Raw genomic sequence first — 11,543 nt, 5'->3', positions numbered from 1 at the left:
TATTAATTCTAACCTAATTTAACTTTCATTGTTAATCGAATCCCCCCTAACTGAATTTCATTGTATAGTATACCACAAGCTTTGCATGAGTCCACAGTGTGATACAGCAGCAAAAAAAAAAGTAAATGCTGTTTTAGATTGCATCAATTTACAGTGGTACCTCGGGTTACATACGCTTCAGGTTACAGACTCTGCTAACCCAGAAATAGTGCTTCAGGTTAAGAACTTTGCTTCAGGGTGAGAACAGAAATTGTGCTCCAGCGGCGCAGCAGCAGCAGGAGGCCCCATTAGCTAAAGTGGTCTTCAGGTTAAGAACAGTTTCAGGTTAAGAACAGACCTCCGGAACGAATTAAGTACTTAACCCGAGGTACCACTGTATAGTGTTCAGATCAAGGATCCTGCTCTATTTCTCCTTAGCCAGACCACACCTGGATTACTGTGTCCAATTATGGGTGCCACAATTTGAGAAGGATATTAACAAGTTGGAATGTGTACAGTGGAGGGTGACCAAGCTGATCACGGGTCTGGAAACCTGATGAGGAACGGGTATGTTTAGCCTGGAAAAGAGGATACTGAGAGGAGATATGATAGCCATCTTCAAATATCTAAAGAGCTGTCACATGGAAGAAACTTGTTTTCTTCTGCTCCAGAGGCTAGGACCTGAACCAGTGGCTTCAGGTTACAAGAAAGGAGTCTCAAACATCAGGAAGCACTTTCTGAGAGTAATATCTGTTCAGTAGTGGAACAATCTTCCACTATAAGTGGCATATTCTCTTTCCTTGGAAGTTTCAAAACAGAAGTTGGATAGCCATCTGTCAGGGATGCTTTAATAGAGATTCCTGCATTGCATGTGATCAGATGACCCTCGGGGTCCTATCCAACTCTCCAATTCTACGATCATTGGGATTGCAGTGTTCCTCTCCCATTAGTGTGCATGCAAGGATCGTCCTGTGAACAGGTCAAACTGAGGTTCCCAAGTCAAACCAGTGGCATATCTCCTATTCTTTTCCACTATCAATTTCCAATGCAAAATTATACAGTCATACCTCATGTTATAGGGCACGCGGGTGGCGCTGTGGGTTAAACCACAGAACCTAGGACTTGCCGATCAGAAGGTTGGCGGTTCGAATCCCCGTGATGGGGGGAGCTCCCGTTGCTTGGTCCCTACTCCTGCCAACCTAGCAGTTCGAAAGCACATCAAACTGCTTCCACCGGGAAGGTAAACGGCGTTTCCGTGTGCTGCTCTGGTTCGCCAGAGTCATGCTGGCCACATGACCTGGAAGCTGTCTGTGGACAAACGTTGGCTCCCTCGGCCAATAAAGCAAGATGAGCGCCGCAACCCCAGAGTCGGTCACGACTGGACCTAATGGTCAGGGGTCCCTTTACCTTTACCTTTTTACCTCATGTTATGTTTCCTTCATGTTATGTTCTTTCAGGTTACATCTTGCGGTGACCCAGAAGTACCGGAAAGGGTTACTTCCGGGTTTTGCCGCTCGTGTATGCGCAGAAGCACAAAATGACGTCACACACATGCGCAGAAGTGCCAAATCGCAAAATGCGCATCTGCAGACACGCAGCTGTGGATTGCACTCTTTTCATGTTGCGAACGGGCCTCCGGAACAAATCCCATTTGCAAACAGAGGTACCACTGTATATTGGGCACAGGGCCCTCCGACCCAGGAGGCAAGGTGAGGCAACCGCCTCAGGCAACAGGTTCCATAGTACTGGCAGATTCCAATGCAGAGCTTTTATCCCTGCCCCCCTTCCTGTTGTAGATCTTCGCTCCCCCTTCTTTCCTGGTGGGGAGGGCAGGTCATCATTTTGCGGTTCGCCTCTGGTGCCGAAAAGTCTTGGACCGTGGACTCCTTGAATAAACATCCACAAATTTATTAGTTGAACACATGACAGATGAGGCAATGATATGTACAATTTTATAACATGCAGAGAACAATATGTGCAAAGAAATCAGAGAGGGGAGCTGAGGGAAGTCCTTGTTGGGGGTGGAGAGGGAGGGATGGGGGGAAATAATGCAACTGATTATTTGGATTTTTAATTTGGTATGTTGAAAGTGTTTAATGTTGCTGTTGTTGAGTCGTTTAGTCATGTCCAACTCTTCGTGACCCCACGGACCAGAGCACACCAGGCACTCATGTCTTCCACTGTTTCCCACAGTTTGGTCAAACTCATGCTGGTAGCTTCGAGAACACTGTCCAACCATCTATCTCGTCCTCTGTCGTCCCCTTCTCCTTGTGCCCAAAGTATTGGAGTCTCAGCTTCAGGATCTGTCCTTCCAGTGAGCACTCAGGGCTGATTTCCTTCAGAATGGAGAGGTTTGATCTTCCTGCAGTCCATGGGACTCTCAAGAGTCTCCTCCAGCACCATAATTCAAAAGCATCAATTCTTCGGCGATCAGCCTTCTTTATAAAAATTATTAAAAAAGAAAAGTCTTGGGCCGGCCCTGTGTGAGGCTCGCTTGGCCCCCGAGGAGCCCTGGCAAACGGCGACGCGGCCCCCGTTGGTGCTGCTTTCAACTCGGTGCCCGGAATCAGGTAGCGCGCCGACCGCTCTTCGACTTTCTCTCTCTATAACCCCCTGCCCACGCGCGGAGGAGGGGAAATCTCCCCTGGAGCTGCGGGGCGGAGCTAGGAGGCGAATGTGGGCGGGGCGAGCGCGTTCGCCCCTCCTCCTCCTCCGACGAGCGTCGTTGGCGGAAACGGGTTTCGGCAATGGGCTGAGGGAGAGGAGGGAGGCGGGGGCGGCGGGGAGTACGGTGGCCGCGGAGGGCCAGGATTGGCGCTCGTGAAACGGCAGGAGCGGGAGCGGCCGAAGGAACCGGCCTGGCGATCTGCTTGGTCCTGGGAGCGCCAGTCCCCGGCTGCTGCTGCGCCGGGCGGAGTTGGCCATGTCGCTGCTGCAGTCGGCGCTGGAGTTCCTGGCGGGGCCCGGCTCCCTGGGGGCCGCCAGCCGGGACCAGAACGACTTCGTGGGGCAGGTGGTGGAGATGGGCGAGATGAAGCTGCGGATCAAGAAGGTCATCGCCGAAGGTGGGCGGGCGAGGCGGGGTGGCCCTTCGGGGGCGCAGGGGGGCGATCTCGGGGGCTGGGGGGGCAGAGTGAGGTGGTGACCCCCAGGTGCTTTCTCGACACCCCCTTTCCCTCCACCCCTTTCCCCCTTCAACAGCCTCTTCCTCGTCTCTCTCCCTCCCCACTCCTCATTTTATTAATTGCAGTGAACGCCTTAGAAATACCCAACCTAAGGCAGGAAATCGGTGAAAAACAAACAATAAAATCAATAGTTTAAGAAGTAAGTCAACTCCCACACCTGCTTTGTTACCTTTCTCTTCCTGTTTTTTTCCTGCTCAATAATTATAATACTAAAATCAGGCACTGTACAGCAATGGAGAACGAAACAGGCCCTCCCAGCAGGCTGCGAATCTAAAGTTTGGCAGGAATGGAAAGTAAAAGGGAAGGAGGGTCTTGCAGGTGCAGGAAGGTAGGGCTGCTAATCGCCACTCACAAAAGCTCCAATGTTCAGTGGCCGATACTCTTCCCAGCAGGGACATAAAATGGTGGCTAGGATCTCATCTGGCTAGGATCAGGGCCCAGTAAGGAAGGTAACAATTTTCTATCAGTTGTTTGGTGTCAACATCTTACAACTTAATTCCCTTACAACTTAATTATAACAGCTTAATTCTCTTCTGGAATTTGCCTTCCCATTTCCATTATTAAGGAGCTGTTACTGTTTTACAGAGCTCTATAAAGGTTTGCCAACTTCTTTTTTCTGGCCAGGACTCCTCTGTCTCCAGGAGCTGTTTGACAAGATCTGTATCTGGCGAAGCCTTTGCTGCATGGAGCTAAACACTGGGGGAAACTTGGCTATTTGTGTGCTTCATGTTGCTGTTGAAGACAGGCTGAATCATACCAACTAGGATAGTTATGCGGTAGATCCCCCACCCCCGTTGAATGGTTGTGGGTAAAGTGAAGAGAGGGCCCTAGATACTGGGGTTGGTTTAGCTTAGCTAACACAGAACATCACTGGTGCAATTTGGAGCTACCTTTATGTACAAGTCTCCATGTACAAGTGGTGTGTTTGGGTTTGGAAGATACAACATTCAGAAGTTTCCATGCAATATTCACACAGGACAAGTGTCATGTCTACATGTCTGGAAGCTTCTGCTTGCTGGGACTTCCAAACCCAAATGAGTATAGTACATAAAGCATATGAGTAACTTTGACGCATACGTCAGATGTGTGTGTTTCCCTACACCTATAGAGGGGCAAAAGCTGCCTGTAAACCCTTCCTCTTATGTTTGTGGTGACATAGAGAACATTATGCAGCAGGGGTCAGCAAACGTTTTCAGCCGGGGGCTGGTCCACTGTCCCTCAGACCTTGTGGGGGGCCAGACTATAATTTTTTTTGGGGGGGGGATGACCCAAGAGTACCATGAGCCCCGGTGGCTGCTTACCTATGTCTTTGTGAGCAGCAGGGGCTAGCGGTGACAGGACGAAGGGCTCTGGAGAGGGGCTGCTTTAAATGGCAACCGCTCGAGCGCTCTGCTGCTGGTGCCAACAAAGTCCAGCCCCCTTCCTCCTCTAGGCAGGGCAGGGAGAAGCCAGGAGGAGGGAGGGAGGAGGCGCTGCCTCCGCCACTGTGTGAAGGAGAGGGAAAGAACGCATGCGTGCTGGCCGTCCACGGGCCGTATCCAGAAGGCAATTGGGCCTGATCCGGCCCGCGGGCCTTAGTTTGCCGACCCATGTTATACAGTATCTGTGTCACCCCATAGCATTGCTGTTTCTGTTTCAGCGTTGGTAGTAGCAACTGTGCACCTAGCTCTCTCTGAATTGGAGGTCTCCTGAATAATTAACTCAGTTTTGTGTTTGTCCCTGTGTAAATGTATATACAAGATGGTTAGTGCAGACTTCTTCCCTGAAGAAGAGGTTGCAGAGATGTCATAGTTTCCTGAAGTGCTTTTATTCATGTTGGGGGAAACTGGATGTTTTGTTTCTTCCCACAAGTGTGTTGGTTTTGATAGCGAATGCTGTGGGGCATGTTTGCATTGCAATTTCCTTCTGGATGACTGTGACATCATAAGTGACTCATGATACAACTCTTCTTCCTGCTGTGCCATGTTCTGCCAGTTTTGAAGTTAAAAAATTTGCATTTTAAAGGCTTGACTCTCGCTACTTAAATATGGCAGTGCCCTCCACTAAAAAGTACACAAGCAAGGTTGGCATCTTTCACCGGTTCACGAATGCTTCTTTTTTTATTAAGTTTTTCAGAAACTCTCTGCTCTTTCTTTCCAGTAGAGACACATCTGCCTCTTTCCTCCTGTCCTCTCCTGCTGCTTTTAAAAAAATAAAAATGACAAAGGTGATCCTCACCTCCATTATACCTGGAAGAGAACCTGTACTGTTACCTTTCTGCCAGCTTGAACAGAACAACCCGGCAAATATGTGGTTGGAGCAAGCTTTAAATATCTGGATAAACTCTATGGCAATCTGCTTCTGGTCAGGTTGCCTGCTTCTGCGATTGGGCATAGATTTGTGAAGATAGCCCTGTAAAAATGCACTGAGCCAAGCGTCTCGGACTCTTAAGCAGGAGAAATGTCAGTTAACTATTAATGATGTTGAAGACGGCTGGTGCCACTTTGCAAGCATTATAGCGCAAACCATGTATTTTGCCCTTCGCACAGCAGAAGCATTGCTTCTGGTCGAGTTGTAGGCAAAGGCAACGTGGGATCTCTCTAGTTTCATGTGACTAGATGCAGGTTCTCATTCTCATTTGTGTCAAAATAGATCAAACCTGTTCAACGAGGATCCAGTGAGCATTCCAGTGCAGTCAGGGATATGCCTCCAGAAGTGCTTTTGAACACACATATGCAGTGTCTGTAGAAGACACTTCATTCATGTGACTATCTCTCTGCTGGGGGTGATTTATGTTTCATAAGTTTGGCAGTTTGCAGTTTTGAAAGTCAGTTTTGCTTTTGTTGATAATAGGTATGTTTCCCGATCCGAATTGGACTGGACTAAAGCAGAAGTGAATAAATAAGAGTGGTGTCGGATTTCTAATCCGACATTGAAGTTCTTGATCTCTTGCCTTTGATTTTTAACTAAGACACTAAAAACTGATATGTCTTTCTAATTCATACTTAAAGACATAAATGTATATGCCTTTCTGATTCACAGAAAGGAAAGTGTGCCTTTATACCGCAGTCACGCTAGTTCACATGATAGTCATATGTTAAGACATGCGCCTTTAGAATATTTAGACTTATTTTGTAGGAATTTGTCCAGCTTTTGGGTCCCTTTTCCCTTTGGTTTGCTCTTCCTGGAAAAGTTGCATAGCAGTTCTATTAAAAGCTTCAGTCCTGTTCTGAGAAACCAGGCTCTACTACAGAAACAAACATAAATTGGGAAATGTCAGTTTCATGATTCAGTGGCTTCCAGGGAACTCAGAGGTTATCTGTAAGTGTATGAGGGATTCATTGATGGGAAGATTTGTAATGGTGAAATGTCTCTCCCTCCACTACTGATCTTATCTTACAGTGCAAAGCCACAGGTGTGTGTTGGGTGTAGCTTGTGATGCCCTTTCAATTCATGCAGGTTATTATTGAAGTTCCATATGCCTGACTGATTGATCCACCAGAACTGTGTATATACACCTTGGAACAAGAATGGACAGATGGTACCCTGGAGATTTGCAAACCTCCCCCAAAGCGTCTATACCTGTTCACTTGCTCCGATTTTCACCCAAATTGTGATAAAATGTTCGCTTACTGTTTCATTCATAACTTCTTTTCAGATTGTAAAGACCCAAAGACAGAGACTCGGTTTCACGAAAGGCAACAGTCGCACAAGATAGCTGCGCAAGTTAGTGCGATTCCTAGGGCGTTTAGAAAACTCTTTTTATAATGGAAGGAAATGCCTACATTTCTTAATAAAAAACCGCTTGGAACAAACTGTTGCGTTGCGGCACCCCAAAGCAAATGGAGAAATGTTATTTCAGGATCACCTTGCATTAAGCAGTTTAGACACTTTCTCTGTGATAAAGCATTTTTTTGAAATGTGTTGGGAATCTTACCACTTTGCACAGTTCTCTTTGTATTTTGTATAGCAGGTAAAGTCTGCATTTAACAATAGCATCACTTTAGGGATTGTAGGCAATTATGGAGATATGTCTGAGCAAGTGCAACAGGTTGGGTGGCAGGTAGATGAGTGAAAAATAGACACTGGAGTGAAATGGTACTATCATCCTACAATACAGCTTATTCATTGTAAAAGTGGGCAGTTGGCCCCTTTTCTATAAGTGAAAAAGAAGGGTGTTACTGTGAGGAGGAACAGGGTTAGCTGAGAGCTCACTGATTTTCTTTAATAAAGAATTAAATGCAGAATATGGCTGGTGCAGCACAACATTTCTTGCAGTGTTTTGGTCTGTCTTAGTTTTCTGACATGCTCTTTGAATGATCTCCCACATAGAAACTGCTTGCATCCAATAAGATAACACACGAGGGAGAGAGGCTTATGATAGCTCTATCTCTGATATAATGATTTATTGAATATAGGAAGCTTCACATGTGTATTTAGGTTCCTCTACCCGCGGTATAAAGTGAAAACGCCCAGGATTCTATGATTTTGTTGTGTGTCAGGTGTAGAACCGTACTAAAGGTATTGAAATAATGGTGAGTCATGAGCATAAAGGTTGGGTGTGAATGTCAGCTTGTCAGTGTCACTCTTCCAGATGTGACATGACAAGATAAGAAGACTGAAAGACATTATTTCTTCTGGAAGAGCTGTTTGAGCTGCTGCTCCCCATCCCAGGATGGCAGCCAGAGGAATAATCATGCTTGCCATTTGGAAAATGGCTTATTTAGAGAAGTAGCTGACACGATCCTCTTAACATTGCAGTTAGGAAATCTTAAAAAGTAGAATGCAAAATAATGGAGTTTTTTTTTAAAAAAAAACCCTCCACAAAACTTCTATAATTCATGCAAGAGCTAGCACTCCAACTGAGTTGTCTCTGGTTTGATTTGTTGTTGTTATTGTTATTGTTGTTGTTAATTGAATTTATATACCGCTATATATATCCAGGAGTCTCAGGGTGGTTCACAGAATAAAATCAAGACATAAAACCACAAAATACTTAATAAAAACTAAACAACAACCCGCTAGTCTCCCCAATACATTTTAAAAGGGCATAGGATGTAAATTGGATTAACCAAAGGCCTGCTTGAAAAGGAACCTTTTTGCCTAGTGCCTAAAGGTGTATAATGAAGCCGCCAGGCAAATTTCCCTGGGGAGAGCATATGTTAAAATATTCCTTGGAAATAGGGGCTTCCACGTGTCAGGTGCGGGTGGTGGTTGCTCGTGAGTAACCAGGCAGGACTCCAACCTGTCTTTTACAGGTTTTATTGGTGAAAACTATTTACAGTGCAGAACCCCAAAGTTCATATCCGTCTCAGTAATTTGCAGATTCCAGGAGTGGCCCCTTCCGGTTTCTCCCCCCAAATAAGAACTTAGACACCCCAAATCTCCGCCTCCCCTCCTTGCGTTTCACCCCTCTGTGCAAGCTGGGCGACGGAAACGGCATGTCTGCTTCCTGGGCTAGATGAGGTGCTTGGGCTCTCAGTAGCATCTTCGAGCCCTCCCCTCGCTTGGCTACCCCCTTCCCCTTCTGCTCCATTGGAAGTGTGGCTTTCTCCACCGCTGGACGAGGAGCTGCTCCTCAGAAGCATGGGCGGCTCTCTGTATTCCCCTGTCCCCCTCCCCTGTTCCGATGGCAGTCCCCTGACCGCACGTTTTACAAAAGGGTGACATTTTAAAAATCAGTGATGGAGAATATAAAAATGCCTCACATCTGCTAACTTTATGGTGAGTTACTGTGGTAGGTATAATTGGGTTTCATTTTGGAAAGTTCATATAGGCACAATACAGATGTAATGCTTCTGGTCTCCATCCTTTGAGCTGGCCACATGTTTTGTCTCTTTACTTCCCAGGCACCTCTTATGCTTTCAGATTCCCCTTCCCTTTCTCCACGATGACCATGGCCATATTCTCTTAGCCAAACCTTGGTTACCATGGAATGCTGGTTAATGTTAGTTAACCATTGGTAAGCTTGATGCAGATGTAACTCTTTAACCACAATTAAGACTGTCACAGAAAGGAGAGGAAGCAGAAACGAGAAGGGTGATTGTGTTCATTTGTCTTTAGATAAATCTGCATTGTGGACAGGGTGGTGTTTTAAAACATTAACTCAAGCTATGTGGGTTCACTGAGACCAATGTGTTGGGGTACCTAAAAGGTTACCTGTGGCCTGCTATATCTCTGACTCGCAATTTGTGTCAAGCTGTTTGGCTTGCTATCTTACCGATGAGTTCTGAGAAGTTATTGCCGCTTTCCATCTCCAGATCTTTTAGGGGAGGCCTACGAAATGTTGAAGGTGACGCTGTGGGTTAAACCACAGAGCCTAGGACTTGCCGATCAGAAGGTTGGCGGTTCGAATTCCCGCGACGGGGTGAGCTCCCGTTGCTTGGTCCCTGCTCCTGCCAACCTAGCAGTTCGAAAGCATGTCAAAGCGCAAGTAGATAAATAGGTGCCACTCTGGCGGGAAGGTAAACGGCGTTTCCGTGCGCTGCTCTGGTTCACCAGAAGCGGCTTAGTCATGCTGGCCACTTGACCCGGAAGCTGTCTGCAGACAAACGCCGGCTCCCTCGGCCTATAGAGCGAGATGAGCGCCGCAACCCCAGAGTTGGTCACGACTGGACATAATGGTCAGGGGTCCCTTTACCTTTTATGAAATGTTGATGCTTTCATGTAGCTGTAATTGCCTTCCACTAAGTCTTGGACAAAAATTTAGAGGAGGAAATTGGTAGAAAAGGGCATTGAACTGAGTAGGAAGCAAAGACTATAACAGAGATTGGAGACCTGCAGCTTTTCAGATGTTCCTGAACTACAGATCTCAACTCCCACCATCCCTGACCATTGGGCATGTTGTCTGGGACTGATGGGAGTTTGGCACTATCTATTATTATTATTATTATTATTATTATTATTATTATTATTATTATTATTACTACTACTACTACTACTACTACTGCTATTATTCCACCCTTCATCTGAAGATCATAGGACCAAAAGTTTTCCCTACACTTGGGCTGTAACTTTAAACTTATCTCTGCTTTGAGTCCTCCTTCAAGCATTTCTATCACAAATTCCCAAGATTCTTTGGAGAAAAAAATATTATTATTAAAGTGGTGTAACACTCCCCATACACACAGATGAGTCTTTAATTTGGTTATGCTTTTAGAAACTTAGATCTGACTGCTGCTGTCAGAATCTAGTAACTTTTCAAAGTTCTAAGAACTTTCGTTGCTCATTATCTCAGAAATCCTGAAGCTTTACCAAGTACCTGGTGTTTACATTGCAAGTGGATATTTTTCCAATCTTAAAAGAGAAAAGGCAGGAAGTTGACTGGTAGAGAATTTTTTAAGGCTCTGTCCAGGAGGAGGGAATTGATTCTTGATATGCAAATGCCGTAGTGGGCCAGGCTTCAGAGGATGTGACTCGGACAGTAAGGTGTGCCAGGAACACAGCAATTAGTGAAGTATGCCTAAATGATAGTGCATTTCATCCTTCCGGTGATGTATAAGATGTCAAGGAACTACAATGGAAGACACAGCAAAGTGGATTGCAATAGCAAGCCAGTGTGCCATAGAAATCTAGGCCTTAATATGCCTTCTGGAATCTTTGGTTTGTTAGCAAGTGCTGGAGAATCCTCCTTTTCTGCCGGTCAAAGTCCATTGAAGCATCAAGTTTGCAGCGATTTGCAGCCAGATGCTTTTGGGAAGCTCACAAATGGGGCAGTTGCTATCCACTGTTGATGATTCAACTGCCTCTCATGTCCAGAGCTACACATTTCTCATCCTATAGCCCCCAATTAGCAGTCATGGTGGATATGTCTGTCACAGGCTTGTCTCTGTGAGTTTGTATAATTTTTTTAACATATTTTTAATTGAAAATTTAATTCTACGCTAATGGTAGTTAGCAAATACTCTGGCTATAATTTCCACAAGCTAGTTACGAGTTGTGTAAAATAGGTTTAGGATCAACAAATACTCACAACATCCTTTTTTTTTTAATGGGAGGTCCCAAATTCTAGCATTATATGAATTAGAGAATTCAGATTGCGCTAACCATCTAGGAGCACTTAAACTTGACAAAAGCTCACAGTCTATGCAGAATAGGGGTAAAGTGTTTTTTTTTAAAAAAAACAACAGCTGTCTTGGATTTGTGTATGTCTGGGACTTTTTGAAATTTGTACACTACAGTGGTACCTCGGGTTAAGTACTTAATTCGTTCTGGAGGTCCGTTCTTAACCTGAAACTGTTCCTAACCTGAAGCACCACTTTAGCTAATGGGGCCTGCCGCTGCGCCGTCGTCACACAATTTCTGTTCTTATCCTGAAGCAAAGTTCTTAACCTGAAGCACTATTTCTGGGTTAGCGGAGTCTGTAACCTGAGCTACCACTGTATTATGGCTACTTTTACG

General features: G+C 45.6%; 1 protein-coding gene across 3 annotated transcripts in view; it reads left to right on the top strand.

Moving 5' to 3' along the window:
* The first annotated feature begins 2,763 nt into the window (after positions 1 to 2,763).
* Positions 2,764 to 11,543, top strand: part of GAK (cyclin G associated kinase) — a 72,211-nt gene continuing 63,431 nt past the window's right edge. Inside the window, exon 1 of one of the 3 annotated variants that reach the window (XM_081176163.1) lies at positions 2,764 to 3,044. In XM_081176163.1, coding sequence (XP_081032289.1) covers positions 2,903 to 3,044 — 142 coding nt within the window. In that variant the 5' untranslated portion in view covers positions 2,764 to 2,902. The remainder of the gene's footprint in view (positions 3,045 to 11,543) is intronic. The other 2 variants (XM_081176162.1, XM_081176161.1) reach the window with 2 other exon arrangements.

The sequence above is a fragment of the Podarcis bocagei genome (assembly GCF_964188305.1).
Source record: "Podarcis bocagei genome assembly, chromosome: 17".
Classification (NCBI taxonomy): domain Eukaryota; kingdom Metazoa; phylum Chordata; class Lepidosauria; order Squamata; family Lacertidae; genus Podarcis; species Podarcis bocagei.
This window is presented reverse-complemented; position numbering and strand designations above follow the sequence as displayed.